The sequence below is a fragment of the Cupressus sempervirens genome, chromosome 11, assembly GCF_028749045.1.
Source record: "Cupressus sempervirens isolate cs-2001-9-10 chromosome 11, ASM2874904v1, whole genome shotgun sequence".
NCBI classification, from domain to species: Eukaryota; Viridiplantae; Streptophyta; class Pinopsida; order Cupressales; family Cupressaceae; genus Cupressus; species Cupressus sempervirens.
In genome coordinates, this window is record NC_143128.1 from 704,190,597 (window position 1) to 704,211,184 (window position 20,588).

At 30.9% G+C, this 20,588-nt stretch overlaps 1 protein-coding gene across 1 annotated transcript; it reads right to left on the reverse strand.

The window, feature by feature from the left end:
* Positions 1 to 4,818: 4,818 nt before the first annotated feature.
* LOC149531643 (chitinase-like protein 1) lies at positions 4,819 to 7,305 on the reverse strand. Its single transcript, XM_089811408.1, has 3 exons — positions 6,961 to 7,305; positions 6,641 to 6,812; positions 4,819 to 5,510 (listed from the first exon to the last, which is right to left on the reverse strand). Exons 1-3 carry the CDS (start codon positions 7,280 to 7,282, stop codon positions 5,105 to 5,107), a joined length of 900 nt encoding a protein of 299 aa, XP_089667534.1. The 5' UTR covers positions 7,283 to 7,305; the 3' UTR covers positions 4,819 to 5,104.
* Positions 7,306 to 20,588: the final 13,283 nt, after the last annotated feature.

A 20,588-nucleotide genomic window follows, 5' to 3' on the forward strand; every position in this document is an offset into this window, starting at 1 on the left:
TAATACAATTTCCCTTTTCTGTTGTGACCATTATGTTCTTGGGTTGTGTCCCCATCACAAAATCCCTTCTTAGCATTTGTAGTTTTGTAGTTTTCACTTTTTCCATTCCTTGGAATGTTTTTTGGAGGATATCCCATGCTTCCTTGGACTTAGTTGTTACTATAATCCTTGTAAAAATACTCTCATGTACTACTTGAAAAATGTAGAATAGAGATTTTCAATCCTTCTTCCTATTATCTCTCAATTTATCCTTCTCTGCTTGAGTTATAGCATTGTATGCTAATGCATCAACTAGTTCTGGGTAACCATTCTCCACTAGATCCCAAATATCTTGAGAACAAAATAGTGCCTTCATTATTATGGACCAATAATCATAATTTTTCCTATTGAACTATGAGATTTGAGGATTTGTTAAACTTGTGCTTGCCATTGACTCACTTGGTTGAATACCTTTGTTGGAACTTTTAGCTACTACTAAATCTTTCCTTCAAAAACTCCTTTTGAGAAACCTTAGGCTTTGATACCATTTATTGATAGAGGTAGAGAAAATAAGAGAAAACAGAGCATTCATAGAGAATAAAAACATCATTCTTCTATTATATATATTTGCATATATCAAAACATAACATATAAAAAATATTCCATTATGAGAGAGAGCTCAATTCTACTACAGAAAATAACAAGGCATCACCAAATTAAAATAACTAACCTGGATATACATCGAATGTGCCCAAAAAAAGGGGAAACCTAAAACATATTAAATACAAGTAAATTCTAATTGAACAACCAACAAAAAAAAATCTATAGCAAGAATATACAATTAAATCTCAATCAAAATATATCTCTTGCAATGCTTAAAGGAAATTGATAGACTAGAAGAAATGACTTGGCATGTGAGAGTGGGTTGGATAAAAATTACAAAGGCATTTGACATTGCTAGAGTGTCATAACATTCTTGTGGAAAGTTTGTCAGTAATAAGCCTATCAACTTAATATTTAATTGGCTAAACTTTGGCACTATTACAATTAATAGAACACATAAAGAATTTCTGAAGGGGTATGCCTTTGTATTTTAAAATTCACTTCTACATATAGATAAGATATAAATAAGAAAATATTTTACTTGAAAAGAAAAAGAAAGTAGTCAAATGTAGAGAAGAATCTAACGAGAGGGAGAAGAATAAAATTTGTATATTTAGATTTTAAATATATAAACAATGGGGTAAAAGAATGAAAGATAAAATATATTAGATTTCTATATAATGTATAATTATACATATTCTTATGTGTACACACACACACACACACACACACACACACACACACACACACACACACATATATATATATATATGTACGTATATATATATATATATATATATATATATGTACATATATATATATATATACGTACATATATATATATATATATGTATGTATATATATATATATATATATATGTATATATATATATATATGTGTGTGTATATATATATATGTACGTATATATATATATATATGTACGTATATATATATATATATGTACGTATATATATATATATATATGTACATATATATATATATATATATATGTATATATATATATGTATATATGTATGTATATGTATATATGTATATATGTATGTATATATATATGTATATATATATGTATATATGTATATATATATGTATATATGTATATATATATGTATGTATATATGTATATATATATATATATGTATGTATGTATGTATATATATATATATATATGTATGTATGTATGTATGTATGTATATATATATGTATGTATATATGTATATATGTATATATGTATGTATATATGTATGTATGTATGTATGTACGTATGTATGTATATATATATATGTATATATACATATGTATGTATATATATGTATATATACATATATATATATATATGTATATATATGTATATATACATATATATATAGATGTATATAGATACATATGTATATATACATATATATATGTATATATATACATACATATATATATATATATACATACATATACATATATATATATATATACATACATATACATATATATATATATATATACATATATATATATATATATATATATATATATATATATATATATATATATATATATATATGGTAAAAATGAGAAAGAATAGAGTTATTGACTTCAAGGAGATAAAACATAAGAAGTGTGTATATGAGAAAAGGGGCAGAATGGTGAAGAAAATAGAGAGTAGAAAAGATTTAGATTGATAGATATATACTATTAGCATGTGAGAACAATAAAAGAGACAATAAGAAAGAACGATTGATTCCATAATAAAGAAGAATATATAGAAAAATTAGAAGATGTGAGTACAGTGATAATATTGAGAAAATAAGAAGTTGGGAAGTGTGAAAAGGAAGATTAAAAGAGTTCTTAAAGACCAAAGAATAAGGAAGCAAGCAAAATAACAAAATGCCAACTTTTTTTTTTTAATATAATAGGATTGATGTAAAAAGATTAATGAGAAAATAAAAGAGACAATAAAAGGGGAATATTGAGAACAATAAAAGAGACAATGAGAAAGAAAGATTGCTTCCCTAATAAAGAGGAATATATAGAAAAATCAGAAGATGTGAGTATAGTGAGAATATAGAGAAAACAATAAGTTGAGAAGTGTGAAAAGAAAAGATTAAAAGAGTTCTTAAAGAAAATAAAAATAAGAAAGTAACAAAATTAAAAAAATGCCAAAGAAAAGTATTTAGAATAATGGGATTGAAAAAGTTAAAACAGTATGGGAGGATTTATGAAGGTTAAATTAAATAGAAGAAAAATATATGAGAGAGTAGAAGAGATATGGAATTTTTCATCATTAGCTGAAGCAAGAAACTTATTGAAGGTGAAACCAATTTGTTTGTTGTGGGTTGATGCTCACCAAGGAAAAAGCGAGAGTTGGAGCTTCTAGTAGGTCAGCGCTTGCAAAGTGTGGGAGTTGGAGCTTCCAGTGAATTGGTGCTCATAAAATAGGGTTTGGTGTCTCTAGTAGGTTGACACCAACAAATCATTCTAAATGGAAAATTTTATGTAACAAGAATTTGTTTGCCATGGTTTTCCCCCCATTTGATTTCCACATAAAATTCTTTTGTCATCATGTTCAAGTGCATAATTGTTGATTTCAATGTTTAATGATATTGATGTAATTGTTTCAATCAAAGTTTAAAAAGGTAAAAAAAATTATTATATTGATTCACCTCCTCCCCCCTCTTTCATTATATTTGTGTTCTCTTCAGTCATCTCCCTCAAGGTTTGATCCCTAAACCTAAAAGTAAGAAAATTGATAAGATCACCCAACCATCTACTAAGTAAAATATCTCCATTGGCATGTCATTTAAGAGACCCTTCTATTTAAAGTAAAAGAATTTAAAGGAATCCTAATTCTACTAGGGTTAGGAAGATGAATTCTTGTGCTAAGAAGAACTTAAATGATGTTGAAAAAGAGGAATCGAGACAAGGTACTAATTGCCAAAAATCCTAGAAGTTGGATATTTTAGGAGAGGAGTATAAAATGATTTGTAGGGAAGAAAGGTGTTTCAAGTCAAGGAAAAGGACAAATATTAAATAAAAATTTCTTGAAGTGGACATCGTCCCTAAAAGATACCTTTAGTGTGAGCCAGAGGAAAGAAAGAAAATTGACAACTTGAACGATGATGATCATAAAAAATAGGCAGAAGTGTTACAAGACATTGGGGTAGAGAAATTCTTCTAGGTCATCATTAAACTTTATCAATTAGAGGAAATGATTAATATGGCTTGCACAACCCCTATTACTCTTGAAGAAGGATAGACAAATGAAAAATCCCCTACACCTCACCTAGAGAGTGTGCAGTATTAGAATGTTAAATTAGATTAAGAATCTCTTGAAAAAAATAGTTTCCTTAGAAAATTATTCTACCCCTTCAATTTATAAGAAGAGTCTATTGTTTCTCTCTTTACTCTTTACATGTTAATGAGAAACTTGATAAATAATACTATCTTTGGGTTAGCTATTGCGATGAGTAAGATGAGATAAAGTTATGGAAAGAAGAAGGGTGACAAGGAATCCATGGATGATGACATAGAAAACTAGATGAAATATCTTATCTATCTCTCAAAGTAGTCAGGGCCTTTTAATGTTTCAAATGATGCCTAGTTTATATGTTTCTTGTTCGAGATGGAATGTTGTTTTGTCTATGTTTACCATAGCTAAAATTCTCTATGTTGTTTCTTATTTTTATGTTTTTAGTTGTACAAGTTAGAATAGTGTGACTTTGGCTATTTGGCGACATAAGTATTTTTGATTTATGCAAATTATGTTAGATAATGGAATGAATTGTTAGATTGTGGTGATTGATTAGGGAAGTATTGTACATACTCCATAATTCCTCGATAGGGTTTAGGGCCAGGCCAGGCCCCAAGCGAGGGTTTGGGGGTGGCAAACTCCAATACAACTAGGATTATCAGGTCACGACTATTGGGAGTTTAGGGGAGGAGGCACTGAGAAATTTTTTTGGGGGCTATTTTATCAACATTTTATGGCTGACATGTTGTAACTAATTTTAACCCTAAAGCGATAAAAATACCTGTATAAAAGAGCTTAAGGTTAGGGGTTTTCTTTATGTGGATAATGCAAAAATTGCTTCTTGCGGCAGTATTGAACTGTAAGGGATTACAGACTCAAACTCACCTCAAACTCACAAACCCTCGATTGAAGTCAAATGTACATCAATCTCGTAAAATTTTTGATGACAAAATTGGTACATTAAATAGAAGTCCTTACTTGAAATTTCAACTTACATTCTTCAATCTTAAAGCATATTGGCAAAGTGAACAGAGAATTTGATCTGCATACCATTTACATTACAAGCACCTAAACAGTGCGATTAAAACAAGCCGTATACAAACAGCTACTATATGCATAAACCTCTTATTACATGAAGCTTGAAAAGCAGAATCCTTTGGTTGATACAGCTTAAAAGTACCAAACATACCAACAATTTATAGATCTCAAATTACAATCCGCATATGCAAACAAATTTATTTAGAAGCTCCAAATAATAACTCAACGTGAGGACGAAGACGACGGGTTGAGAACTTTTTGTTCAGAGCAGTCAAGATTGTCACCGGCGTTATCCCTTCCAACATTCATCTGGTCAAGAAAATAGAGATAATGGGCGACTCTATCGCTCATCTTCTTGTTATCAGAACCATCTCCACACTCAGCCTCGCCCTTCAAAATATTGATGGTCATGCCAAATCCAGGAAGTCTGGAGGCAAGTGTGTCATTCTTGGTAGGAACCCACTTTCCTGCCATGACTTGGTGAGGAGAGGGCTGCTTCACCTTCACGGGGGTCATCCATTTGTGCATGGCTGCTGCAAATGCCAAGGTGGCATTGTCTGATAAATACTCTGGATGATGCAGGAGGTCCACCTTCAATGCTTCTCCTATTTCTCCATAGTTGTAGTTCCTACACCATCAAAACCATATGTTTATAAACATACTATTGGCATATGGAGATTAAGAAATATTAACATATGTGCATGCTCCCATATCAAATAATAGGCCAAACATTTAGATAATATAAAATTATAAAATAGATGTAATTTATGGAGATTTGAGGATGTCCAATTAAGCTCGAATCTCTGAAGGCTGTAGCTTAATTGGTTTAGTGCAATTAGTGAATAATGATATATGTCTTCGATTAGGAACTATTTAACAAGATTCTAATCTTTGGAGCAACGATATACTGGTTGAGGTCAAGATTGTACGTTTGATAATTTTAAGAGAATGGAGATCACTCAGTCTTTGACTTGCATACAAAGAAGAATCAACATAGTTATTTTTCCCCAATATCAAATAAACAAATAATTCTATTATGAAAATTAAACAAACACACAATCCAAACTATGGATTTAGGAAGTGTGTTTTTCATTTCTTTTGAGATAGCTTTACTCAAAATTTATAGAAGAAAATACAGACCAAAAAGATAGAAAGGTCCCTCATTCATGGTAACTAGTTTAAAAAGTGCATTGATTAATGAGACTTGATTTCTGATTGTAGCACAATATTCAGTTGAAGTTGTGGGTAAATTGATTGAGTACAATTAGTGAGGATGATGATATATTTCTTGATCATGACATCCAAAAATGTACCTTTAGACTTCTAAACAAAGAAATATCAACATTCATGTCATATAATGAAATAAAAATAACAAAAAATTCGAAAATAGATGCTTGTTCAGTAAATTGAGTTTTAGTTGAGGGCATAGGGTCTTTACCAAAGAGACAATACAATATATTGTCTAAGAAGAAGAGAGGGGTCCTTTTGGGATGGACCATAGAGGTTTATGTAGGAGAAAGACATTGATATTAGAGAAGGTGACTAAAAAAAGGTTTTGAAAACAAAAAGATTCTTTAGTAAACCATCAAAATAGATATTATATGATTCAGATTCACTAAATAAGGTCCCTATGATTAAAAAATGAGCTTTCTCTAATTTTGCAATCTTTTCTAACACTAGTGTTTCTAAATTAGAAAATAAAAAACTGAAAACATGAAAACACAATTTAAAGTATAGACGTATATATATATGGTTTACCAATAAACGGGCAAGGCCCCTCGTCCATGATAACTGGCTCCAGGAGCACATGGATAGACCAGGCTTGATTCACAATAAGTTTGATCAGGGCTCAGCTCTTGATTATAGCAAAGTCCCCATTTGAACTTTGTCGCACTGTCTTCTGAAGGACTAGCCGCCATCAACGATGCACCTGCACAAAACCCAAATCAATTACTTCCTCCTGCACTGAAAACACAAATCTAAGAACCTTCTTTTTTCTCAACACCTTTCTCTTTTACACTGTTATAACTTACTCAAGAAGGAAAGACATCTAAGAACCCTAAATCACAATCACATACATGATGTTTCGGTGGCAACGTGGGCTAAAAAGGCAGCGAGCTCTCTCTTTTGCACAATATCACCACCAACGGAGGCGAACCCTTTGTGATCAAATTTGAAGCTTTTGGCGGCAGTGATGAAAGAGTGGTAATCCCAAAAGCTCTGGGCATGAGCCAGCGGAGCATTTCTTTTGCTGAAAAGAGACTCAAAGTCATCCACTGTAAAAATATCAGAAACGGTCTTATTCTTCTTAGGGTTGTCTAATTCCTCATCCTTGCCCACTGCAAACACTACAAGTCCATACAAGCAAAACAAAAACAAAAGCACCCTTGTTATCTTCATTGTTTCTTTCCACCAGTTCCTTTGATTCTTCTCCTGTTCCCTCGGCTCATTTATATTTGTATTAATTGAAACCAATCAAATTGGTATCCTCCCTTCCTTCCTATGCACTCTAACATTCTCTTTCTCACCAGAAATCTAACCGCTGATGGGTACCACAGACCTACAAGCCTTAACGCGTGAGCTTGTTAAGTTCTAATGGGAGATAGAGAAGAGATTAGGGGTTGAGTTAACCATTGGATCCAGTGGAAAACATTAGTGGTTTTGTTTTCTCAGACCCACAATGAGGACGCCATTGTACCTACTCGATGGTAGGCATGATAAGGATGCTTTCGCAGCAAGCCTAGAGATGGATACCCAGCAACATCATTTCATAAGAGTAAAATGGAAGCATTGTTCCTAAGTATGTTCTCTTACAACAAATCGAAATGTTTTTCTTAGGACATTACACAATATTATAAGGCAAACCACATTGTCATGGAGGCGAACGTTTGTGCAGCATCTTATATATATATATATATATATATATATATATATATATATTCTAATTTTTAATTAATTAGATATGATTATTAAAGGTTTACTAAAAGTGTTGGATGGACCAATGTTATCTTGGAAGAGATTTTACACGTCACAACTTTTATCTATTTATATATAATTTTGCATAGAAAGTAAAATTATTCTTCTTCGAATTTTCTTTTATTCAAACATTAATACCCATTTAGATTTCTTTATTAAATCCTATTACGCCCTTCGGTGAGCATGTTTGCTATTAGTAATTTTTTAGATGTAATATTTTGTTTTGTATATTAGATAGTGATGATGGTTATTACTATTGTAATGGCGATACCTAGTTACTTACACTACTTTATGTTAGATTCATATATATCATAAGCTTATATGTACTTAAGACATTATATGTGTTAATGATGATCATGGATTTCCATTTGGATGGTGATATTTTATATGTTTTTACATAGTGATTGTAGTTAGTTTCATAATGATAGATGTATCAATAGTATAAATAGATTATTGGTTACTTAGCTCATACTTGCATGTGTATGGTGTGTGTGTTTATTTTACACTTTTATTTGACATTTCTGATGTGGTCAAGAGAGACAGAGTCATAGTCAACTGTGAATTAGGATCTACATATTGCACCACTCTCTGACATTACTCTGTGTGTGTGTGTGTGTGTGTGCGCGCGCGCATACATATAAACATATACATACATACATGCATGCATGTTCAATTGTAAAAACTTCATGGAAATTGTAAAAACTTCATGGAAAGAAATGGGAAATAATACTCAATTCTAAATCCCAACTTAGAACTCAGTTGTCTTATATAATAGACAAGCCTATTTTGATCACCAAACCAAGTTGTCAAGTGACATAGAATTAGTAATCCTTTCTCTATTGATGTTGAATGTGGTTTTCAATGCATTAGTTTGATGATTTTTGTGATTTAGGATTAATTTATGATATATTGGAAGTTAGAATTTAAATACACATTAAAAACATTAATTTAATTGAGTAACTAGTCTAAATGTGAATTATATGGTATATTAGCGTATATTAATAATAGGTGAAATTCAAATTGAAAATAAATAAAATTAAAAGAAATAAAAATCAAAATATCAACATGGAGGGCTTTTTTGAAAATGAATTTGAACTTCATAAAGTGGATTTAAATAAATAAATAAAATTAAAAAGAAAAAAAATTTCGATTGAGATATTTTAAGAAATTTTAGATATTTTGGGGAATAAAGCCAAATTTTAATTAAAGGAAAGTTATTATCTTTTTAAAGTTATCATAATTGAGTTTTTGAGTTTAGAAACTCTAATTGGAAATGTTTTTCTATAAGAAAGATATTGTAGTTCATTTTTAAGAGGAGAATTTTTGAAGAACAAATTAGAAAATATGATTGAAAGATTTTGTAGACCAAATTAGAAAATTCGCAGAAGTACTTAGTGGGAAATTTAGAAAACTTGAATGAAAAATTAGAGAGAGAATTATGCATATTTGGGAGGAGCAATTAGGAGAGAAAAATTGGATCATTTTGGAAAAGATTTTTTGGAGAGAATAGAATAGGTTGATTTTTTGAAATCGGAAAAACTTCAGTTTTGGTTTGTGTCTATTATTATTAAGAGACACCCCATTTAGATCTGATTATAAAAGTGTTTCCTTTCAAAGAATTTTTTAATATCTTGGTCTATTTAAAATTTAAAATTTAAATAATATATTTTAAATCAATTGGTTTTAAAACCAAAAGTTAGTAAAAACAAATTGGTGAAATGTTAGTCATCCCCCATGTAAGGAGTTGGAATTTAATAAAAATGGTAAATTCTATTATTCTTATTATTTAATAAGTAAAATAAATATATTTTGTTAATAAATTTTACAATAATTAGATAAATTAATATATAATGTAATATTATGCTATCATATATCGTATGCTATTTATATCATTCGATAATACATTCTATTATATTATATATAATAAAAATGTTTTCTTATTATTATTACATAGGGTCATTTAAATAATATTTTAAGATAGAAATATTTTTTAATTTTTTTAATTTTAATTTAATTTAATTTATTTTATTTTTATTTTTTTGATTGATAAAAGGTCTAATATTTTTAAATAAAATTACAACAAGACTCTTACAATATGTCCTCTACAATTTATTTCTTTGTTACGAGGTTACAATAACTATTTCATTATGAGATACTACTAGAATTTTTTTATTTCCAACTTTCATCTTTGCTTGGAATGTTTTGTTCTTTTGATTTGATGTGATATATGTTAATGAATAAAAATATTTTGGAACATTATCTTATAAATTAGTCCTTGTTCCTTTTAAGAGTTTGAAGAGACCAAAGCCTTTCCCTCTATTTTGTTTTAACTTGTAATATATATTTTCATATAGATTGTATTTTGTTATCTAGTTTCCATAGGTTATTCTTATTGAATGTTGTTCTTTTTTCATCATCATTTGGATTCCCAAATTTGGTTATATTATTCTTAAGATTAATGGTTTATAACTTAATTATCTTATCTTATCTTATTATTATTTTTCTTATTATGTTGATTAAATTGTCTTCTTCAGAAATGATCTTATCTTCGATTATGTCATCTAAGGCTATTTGGAATGATGGTCCCTTGATCATAATAGGGGTAAACATAGCTTTAGCCAAGGATAGATACAAGCCTAAAGAGGTAGAGGGCTATAATATTTGAAGAAAGGAATACCTACCTGATAGGAAAATTGAAGTATTTTTTATTTCTAAATTATAATCGAATAGATCTTGGTTAAGTTTGTAACTGATTTAATATTTAAATATAAATCATTTTAATATTTATGTTTTATTTAATGTGTTTATTTTATTCTATTAGATTAGTGGTTTCAATGAGTACATTGTCACCATTAGTTGCTTCATTAGCTAAAGCATTTTTTGCTTTGTTGTCTTCCAATATATGTGTAAAATGTGACCTAACTCTAATTTATCCATTAATTCTAAATCATGTTCTAATTTGGAACTGAGGTGCCAATTTGGAGTTCCTTTTTCCTAATTGCATTTAAAATAACTTGAGAGTCTCCTTGAATAACCAGCTTCTTGATTTTGAATTCCAAGCTTAGGTGCAACCCTCTATTAATGCCTTAATTTATGCAACATTGTTAGTAACCTTACCTATGAATTTGGCTCATTGAGATAGCCATTCTTGATTATCATTGTGAATGATGAATCTTAAACCCACATTTCTAGGGTTTCCTCTGGATGCTCCATCAAATTTTAATTTGGCCAAACCCCTTGGTGATGGAAACCATTTATAACTATCTCTATTTAGTTATAAGCTTTAGAGTATATCATTAGATGGCTGATGAGATTTTTCCAATTATCCTTCATTTCTGTATCCCATGCTGAAAATGGTTATTTTTCCTTAGTCGAGTTTCTAAGGTTGTTATTGATGTTTTCTATGATACTAGCTTCTATTTTATTCAGAAGACATGAGATTGACAACTCTTCATTCTTCAATAGTAGATTCAATTTCTTTCTTTCCACATTTTCCATAATAGTAGAGATGGAGAAATCCTCCATCAAATGTTATAAATTTTTGAGAATCCTTTCTTGGGCTAGCTTCTATGATGGTCTGAAAAATTGCTTTGAAAGGCATAATGCCAATGTAGTTTGTTACACAACCAAGACCAGCAAGTTCTAGTAAAAGGACAACTAAATAAAATATGTCCAATTGTTTAAGAGTTGTGTTTTACAAAGTGAACATCTATATGGCCCTTTGAATCCCATCTTCATAAATCTATCTACTATTAAAATTCTATTTTGTATGGCAGCCAAATTTTTTTTTTTTGCATCTTTAGGTAGGCAAGCTAAATCCCAACACAAGTCTAGAGGAATTTCTATTGTCTCACATCTATGGGATTTAGTTATGAGTTCATTTCCTAACTTAACTTTGTATTTCCCATCCTTTGATGCTCTCCAAATTAATTTATCATTTATGTTCTTATGATTAGTTGTGCATTTATGAAGTGATTATATTATAATTTTTTTCATATTTGTTTTATGGCTAATAATTTCCATTCAAATTTGACTAAGCTTTTAGAGATTGTAATATTTTGAGTCTCTTATTGAAAAGTCCCAAAAATTTAACAAGGTAGTTTTGATATTTGGAGGTAAAAGAAAGAAATATTATTTGTTAAATAATTATTGATAATTATTTTACATTTTTTTATATGAAAAATATAACTAATAAACATTAGGAGTAAAAGAAATTATTTACCTATTATTTAATATTAACTTATTGGAATTTAACATCCAATAATCAATTTATAGTTTTCTAATTAGAAAATTAATACTAATTAAGATCATTAGTTTTGAATATTAATATTATCTAATTTAGTTTCAAATCATGTTGATGTTAACGAAGGACTCTTTATTACTTTTTAGTATGAAATCACCATTAAGAAAACATTTGATTGGATAAACAAAGTTTATGAACTTACTTGTAAACAAAGAATTTATATTGGATAACTAAGTTTAATAAGAGAAAGTAATAACATTATTCAATGACCAAGGTTTGAATGCATAAAAGTTTATAGAATTATATCAATAATGCAATTAGACTTTATGGATATGTTTATATTTGTACAAGAAAACATTTACCTTAATTATAATACTTATGTGTGGTTTTTGCATTCCTTATGTTCGGTATTCAAGGTTTTTAACAAACCTATTAGGAATGTAAATGAGAGGCTCAAGGAGTTTATTTTGGATAAAATAATTTAACTATCTTTTAGGTTTCGATTGGGTCCTTTATGATTTTATGATTTAGCTAAGCATTTTAATATATGTAATTATGTTTTGATCTTTATTTATTTAATCATTAAAAGGTGACAACCATTAATGTGTTGTATATGATTTACCTAGTCACCTTGTGTGCATTATTATGGTAGTCCTATTTCTATGGATACTTATCTTTATAAATATTAATATGCTTTTGTTTAGAACTTCATATTCATTAATTTTTATTAAACTTGATATGTCCATTTTAGGATAGATGAACAATTATTATATCTTTAGTGAGATTTAGTAAACTTTAAAGAACATTGATTTTTTTCTCTTTTACAAACCTTAACCTAGGGCAGGTAATTTAGGCATGTAAAGGGAAAGTGGCTTATAATGAGGGTCAACCCAATAAGCCAAAAACCATGGTAGCTACAAGTTACTTAATTCAAGTGATAACTAAATATTCATGGGATTTTGGGTTTTGAAATGAATTTTTAAAAAAAATCATCATCCATTCCTTGAGTTCTTTTAAAGACTAGGATAAGATTGGAAGAAGATTCTTTCCTATCTAGAGAGACATTTAGGAACCATAGTTAGTGATCTTTTCTTTATGAAAGGTTTCCAATGTTGGATATAATCACTAGGGACATGGGTCCATAGAAATTGTTGCATTAGAGGTGACTCATGTGATGGAATTTCCTCTTATGCATCATATATTGTTGCATGTGTAGTTGCCTCTGAAAAAATAGAGCTTTCATCGTTACTCTATTTGTAGAACCATTGTGTGGAAATCTTTCTTGTAAATTGATGTCTCAGAAGGACTTGATGTTATCTCCTTAGCATAGTGGGAGTGACACATTCAAATTTACAAGGTTAAGTGGCAATGGATTTCTTACCATATGAGTTATGGAGTGTTTGTATTATTGCTTGTGCTAGAAGATTCTTGATGTACCTATTTATTCATACTCATAAATTTTCCAGACTTGTTCCTTTCTCTTAGTGTATTTAATTTATGCATATTTTATTCTTGAGATAATTTTTATAATATGTTTTATGTGTACTTGTATTTGTATCATCTTAAAATAGATGCACTTCATTTTGAGACCTTTTAAGCCCTTCTTAGTATGGTTTTGGTCTCTTTTTTCCCTCTCATCTTCTATTTAATGCTTCTTTGTCATCTCTCACTTTTTGACATGGCCTTCTAGGTGTTGGCTTGATACCATTTTGACCATATCTCTTGATCAATTCATTATATCTCAGTCTCATCTACACCTCCTTCTAGAGCTTTGTGTGGCCATTCTGCCCTGATCTCTAGAATCAAGTCAACCTAGGCTAACTTATTTTGGGCTAGGTCACCCCAAGTAAACCAATCTAGGACTAGGCTGACCCAATTTTACCTAGACTATAATGGTTGCATGGTTCAATGGCTGAAAGTCCTCAAGTTCCTAGTTTACCAATTAGTTTAATTAACTCCCTTATTAGTCTAATTTTTTTCTTTCTCAAAACTAGTATAAAAAGAGGATTGAAGGGGGGCTTCACTTTCATATCAAACATTCTTGATTTGCAAGAAAGTAATCAAGGAATTTATCTTCAAGCATATTTAAGCATTCAAGTCTAGGTATCTTCTTCTTGCATCAATCTTCTTTCTTCAAGGTGATAGTAGAGTTGGCTCTAAGGAGGAGATCCATCATTCCAATCTATTTAGTTTCTTCCATTATTTATCCATGGCATGTCACATACATTTCCATACATGAGGTTTTGGCTTCTTTGATCTCTTTTGGCTTTCCTTAAGTTAAGGTTGAGTTAAAGCAACATATCAAAGATAATTGTATCATTGAAGGTAATTATATCATTCACTTGATATGTTTATATCTACTAAATGCAAGCATTTCCCTTATTATTTATATATAAAATTATGATTAATTCCTTAACCAATGGATTGATCAAGTCAACCCCTCGTCAAACTCCAACCATAAAACCTTTCTTTTATGTATTTACTTGCAGGATATGACTCAAAGCTTACATATCTAGAACCTACTCTTTAGGAGATTTGTAGTGAAGTTGGGTGCAAGTAGTCATACTAAATCAACCTAGTTGTAGAGTTCCCTTCCAAGAAAACCTAGACCTTTAGTTCTTTTTTTGAGGAAGATTTATGGGTTTTGTTCCTTTTTTCATTTCATTGTAGGATTAACGAACAAATATTTAGAAAAAGATCCATAGATGTAATTTTTGGAGCTAAAATATATCTTCCTCTATGTATTTCAATTTGATTCTTTCATATATTTACTCTATATTTATATCTTAATTGGGCTATCTATGTATACAATCTATCTAGATTTATATTATTTAAGGAATTAGTTTAGTTTCACATACACATTATCCTATCAAGGGAGAAAGAGTTCATTTCCTTTTATTGCATTCCACATTATAGTCCAAGTTCTGATAATGGTCTCTTTCTTTTGGTTCTAGTTAATCTAATTTATATTATAAGTGAAATCATATTTGGGATTTCCCCTCCTTCCCTTGCATACATATTTGAATGGCTTAGTGGCCTGGAAATAGGGAGACCTACAATCCTATTAAAATATTTCACTTTTCCTCATAATTTTTTTGGTGAACTCAACGAGTCCCTTCTTTTTTATTTTGCCATTACATCCCTTGATCTCCCATTTGGGTGATTTTTTTTGGGAATTTAAATATTACTTCCATTCATTCTCTTATTCTCTTTATGGTCACTACTCATCTTGCATGAGTTTATCATACTTATGATGTTTATGCAATTTTCTATTACTTTATGTTATTAATGTCTTTATATTCTTTTCTTTGATTCACTATTTTATGCTTAACTAACACAAGGTTTTGCATACAACATATTACAAGACTATCATTAGAATTTTATTTGGCTTTATCATCTACTTTTAAATAGAATTAGAGATTTTATTAGTGATCCTCCTAATCCTTATCATATCCATACTAATGATGAAACCCCCTCTAAATTTCAAAATATTCTAGGTATGGTTCATGATCCTAATATTTCCAAGTTTTAAATGAACCACCTCCTCTATTACCTCCTCTTACTTCTATTAATACCACTTCTTTTATAATTACTCCTACTATGTTCTCTCCTTCTACTATATGGCATACTTATACTATGGGTTATAACATTATCACTCAACAAGGTTTTAAGGGCTTAGGTCTTGGTATTAATGAGCATGACATTCAAAGCTCCATCAACCCTCCTAAAAAAAATTGTAAGAGTGGTCTTGGTAATATTCCTTCTTCTAGTGATCCTTCTTGTTCTTCTCCTCTACATTGACCTCTATTTCATCTTCTTCTTCTAGTTCCACATCTCTCTACTATTGATACTAGGGAATCTTTAGCCTTAAGGGTTTACTATCACCTTTTACAAGTTCCTACCATATAATATCAACCATCGATTCTAAATGATGTTGCTATATTTAAGTGTCATTTTTTTTACACTAGTGAACATTATCTTCATGATTGTATAGAGTTTATTTTCTATATTCATCATTAAATTGAAGATGGTAAACTTTCTTATACACAAGATATTTACTCTCTTATTCACAAAAATACTTCACATTTCTAAGCCTTATTGTCACCACTCCTTGTTGTTTTGCATAATATGTTTAGGAGTGGTATGAAAATCTCTTTTTCCTTGATCACCTTCACTTGAGGGCACTGATCATTATTTCTTGGGATTTATTTAAGTTATTTGATATCTAGATATCCTTTCTTAAGTTCATATTTGGTATTGGTATAATCTCTTATTTTATCCCTTGGTTTGTGTGTATTGTTCAACATTCATACAACTTGATCTTTGTATTATGCATATTGTAAGGATCTCACTTAAATAGATGTTTTCATCTTCTTTCTTTATGTTATCTCTTATTCTAAGTATATAATGGTTCTCCCTCATGTTTCACTTAATTCTCTATAGATTGTGTTAAATTATGGTACATTTTTATCTTTAGTTAGGAAAATATTTGTCTACATGAAGGATAATGTGTATTATTCCTAACAAGTTTTTATATCTTTAATTATAATGTTCTTCACTTAATAATCATCTATAGCTTATGCAATATGTGATATCTTCTCTAAGCATCTTATGATGTTTAGAGTACAAGTTATGGACTATGATGTTTACTTGTTGTATCTATAGGAGTTGATGAAATCCAACTCCATAGCTCACCAAAATCACCTGCATGCAAATAACCTTTCGAAGAGAAACCAAGAAGGAAAAGGTGGAGCTTGGAAAAACCCTAATGGACATGAGAGAGAACATATTGCAAATAAGGAAAATGTATTTACAATGAAAATGTGATGTGAAAATACAAAGAGAGAGCTTGAATATAAAGGCCTTGTGGAAGCTTGTAGAACAAGCTGGAAAGTGGTAGAAGATAAGGTTGACAACTAAGCACTCTTCCACAAAAAGGAGGAACATGCTAGAAGGGAAAAAACTACCGTGTTGCCAACAACTCATCACTACAACAATTAAATGCATTAACCTAAGTAAGCTTAAGTAATAGAATAAATAATTAATTATTAATTAATTATTTACCCTAACTGATGGGGACACAACCCAAGCCTAGAATGGACACAATAGGAAAGGAAAAATTTTATTAACTGTGAAAATATGCTAGTACACTTAGTGCAGAGAAATAGACTCCAAAACATGCCCTATGGGCTTAGAATAGCATAAATCTGGAGATAAATTCTTCTCCTAGTACCTTCTCTCAAACTCCACTTCGAACTGCCTTTTATAATGTCAGAAATGTTCTTAAATAGACCCCGAACGGTTAAGGATTAGGAATACATTCGAGAAAGTGCTAGTTGGCATCCACTGACCAAATAGAAGGCTCTAGAAGTCGCATTAGAAGTTGACACAAAATTAGAAGAATCCAAAAATGGTAACTAAACTTCTAGGAGGCATAACTTTTAAATTGTAGCTCCGATTGACTAACCATTTACATTTCTGGAAAGCTCTCGAAGTGCTTTATAGCCTCATGGACCAGCTTCACTCATCTTCCATTTTTTGGCCCTGTTAGAGGTCATTTAATGCCCCTAACCTGACTTTGAAGCATTCTTAGGAGGTCTCAAAAAATTAGAAAATTGCGATAACTTTCAAACAGTGGGGCCTTTTGACCTGATTCTTTTTTTGGAATGCTCTAAATTACAATTACATTCATCTGGCCAATTTCCACCCTCTAATTTACCAAAATTATGGGTCAATTAAATACTCCTATTTTTTTGGCATTTACAAATATCCCAAGGTGTTCAAATACGCAACCTAGAACACTAATAGTGGAACTATGAGAGTTGGAACCTTTATTTGACCCAAATGGGTATCTAGAAATGAAAACACATGAAACAGAAACTAAGTCTAAGTACATTTTATTTTGGTGACACAAGATTGCCCTTATACCTCTAGATGCTCCTGCATCACTAACACCCCCCCTTAAGTGCAACTTAGGGGAATGCCTTAAGCTCACAAAACTAAGATGAAATGCAAAATGGGTCTCATCAACAAGGCCATGATAGGTACCCATGTACAATGTAAAGAAATACAACCTCTAAAAATGGGGAAAGACAGAAAACCATGTGGGAAAAACCCTCACCCAAAAAGAGGTAACCTAGTGAAGAACTAAAAAAGCCTCCAACTAGGGGAATGTCCCCTAAAACAAGAACAAAGAGTGATCATGAAGAAGCCACAAAATCTGCCATCAAAAAGAAACTATTGATCTAGAAAACTTCCATGGAAGAATAAGGCACAAACCAAGTGTGTCTATATGGTAGATGATCCATCTCACCAAAATGCATAGGTAGCTAGCCACTACAATCGCCTCATATATTGGATCAACCACTAAATACGTAGCTCACACTATCAAACCATCAAGCCAAGGATGCATTAGAACAATAGCATAACCTCCCCTTAATGTAGATGGGGTGTGATGATAGGCAACTGAGAAGGTGGGCCAAAATCCTCTACAGACAGAAGCAAGAACAATGAGAGAGGAAGTGATACAAACACCTATAAAGACATGATCACACCAACGCTCCATGGGAAAACAAAAAGAAGAAGGCCTAAAATAGCAAACAACTATCCCCCCCATGGTGCTTTATAAAAAGAGTGCAAGTACAACTATCTCAAAAAAACATTCATGAACCTGAAATGCAAGAGTGACACTTTATCTTAGTGCATATACATAAAAGTGCTTACAAATAATGTAAAAAATGATCAAAAAAGGAAAAAAAGTTGATACAAAAGATAGTATAGCCCAAAAAAAAAGAAACCATGCCGGGAAAATAATCCGCACACCTAAAACACCCAAGATATCCACCATCGAGCAAAAACACCAAAAACATGATAGAAAGAGCATGGGCTAGAATCTAAGGAAAAAGACTACATTTCTGAAAAGATGACAAAACCAACTTTTCAAAAAAATAACATTTTCAAAAAATTGACATGGGATGCAAAAGATAAGCTTGTTGGAGTCAAACATAGAACTTTAGACTTCAACTACAAAAATGAGCAACAAAATTGCATCAAAACCTAAAAATACCTACACCAATTCTCCGTCTTAGAACTAGCTTTCTGGCACTTCTTTTATATCGAAAAAAAATCTCGATATGCTCAAGATATGACCAAAAAATTTCAAGTAGGTCCAAAATGACCCTAGAGAGGTGCAAGAGGCATGTTGATGCAGTGCTGACATTAGCATTTCATGTCAAAAAATTTGATGTCCTAGCAGCCATGTGGTAGCCACGTGGAAAATGGTTGACATGGTAGGGTGACATGGTAGGGTCCACATGGAACCTATTCCATGTGTCACCCCCACATTGTGCCAAGTGTGTTGCAGGCTAGTGATAGTGCCTCCATGTAGGCTTTGTGCTATTGACGGGCTGTTTGTGTAAACAACTGCTATAGAGCAGAAAAAGTCCATGTGCCAATCACAAAAAGACTGACTTGTGCAAGAAAATGCTGAGCTATTGGCAATTATACAAGGGCAGCAAGCAGGAGGAAACCACCATTGGAGCACAGGGTTCCGGGGGCACTACCGACTGCGGAGGTGAATTGGCAGTAGCAGTGGCAGCTTAGTCGACTATAGCGGTTGGCGAGTTGAGCATGGATGGCTGCCCAACACCGCATTTGTGGTGCTCCAAATTTATTTATTTTTTGATTTTTTTTGCTCTACGCATCTGTAGGATCTGTATGGAAAGCCCTCCAACTAAAAAAAAATTTGCCTCTCGGAGCCCTGTCTCCAAAATCAAAAAGTTTTATATGAATTATGACTATAAACAGCTTCTAGATCCAATGGCAGCATCTGTTTGGGCCCAAATTGATCCTAGTGTTATGTCTACTTCCCTAGGAATACCCTACTCACAAATTCAAAACCAAAATCATAGAAAAGTCTAGGGAACAACATTCCTAGGGTCCCACACCTCTATTTTAAACAAGACCCTAACTCATTAAATAAGCATCACAATACATAAAATATATCATAAGTCACATAAAATACAAGTATATGTCTTTACAACCACCAATTTTATACATCATATAATAATTCTACATGTCTCTAGTGTCGTAAATAACAATTTGGAATATGAAAATCCAAGTAAGGAGTCAACTATTTAAAATTCCCTAAAACAAGAAAATATAATTCCAAAACATTATAATAAAAATATGTATATGTAAAGGAAAACATAGATAAGAACACATGTAGGATATCACAATATAATATTCTTTTCCTCTAGTTACCAACAACCCTCTAACAAAAGATAATATATCTCCAAAACTCTAGTGGCTAAATACCATAGGAAAATACATCTCTATTTTCACAAAAATGAACTCATAACCTATAATTAACAATAGGAATCAAATATACTAATATAATACATTATGAGAACAAAAAAATAGAAATATTTTTATCAGATAAATAAAGAAATCAATAAGTTCAATCCATACCTCAATTCTTATGAAGAT

Bases quoted from the DNA above. Each gene is read 5' to 3' on its own strand.
- LOC149531643 (XM_089811408.1), bottom strand. From the start codon at position 7,282: ATGAAGATAACAAGGGTGCTTTTGTTTTTGTTTTGCTTGTATGGACTT. The intron at 6,813-6,960 runs GTATGTGATTGT...GGTTTTGTGCAG, and splicing joins CGTTGCCACCGAAACATCAT to GTGCATCGTTGATGGCGGCT. The intron at 5,511-6,640 runs GTAAACCATATA...TTGATGGTGTAG, and splicing joins GGGGCCTTGCCCGTTTATTG to GAACTACAACTATGGAGAAA.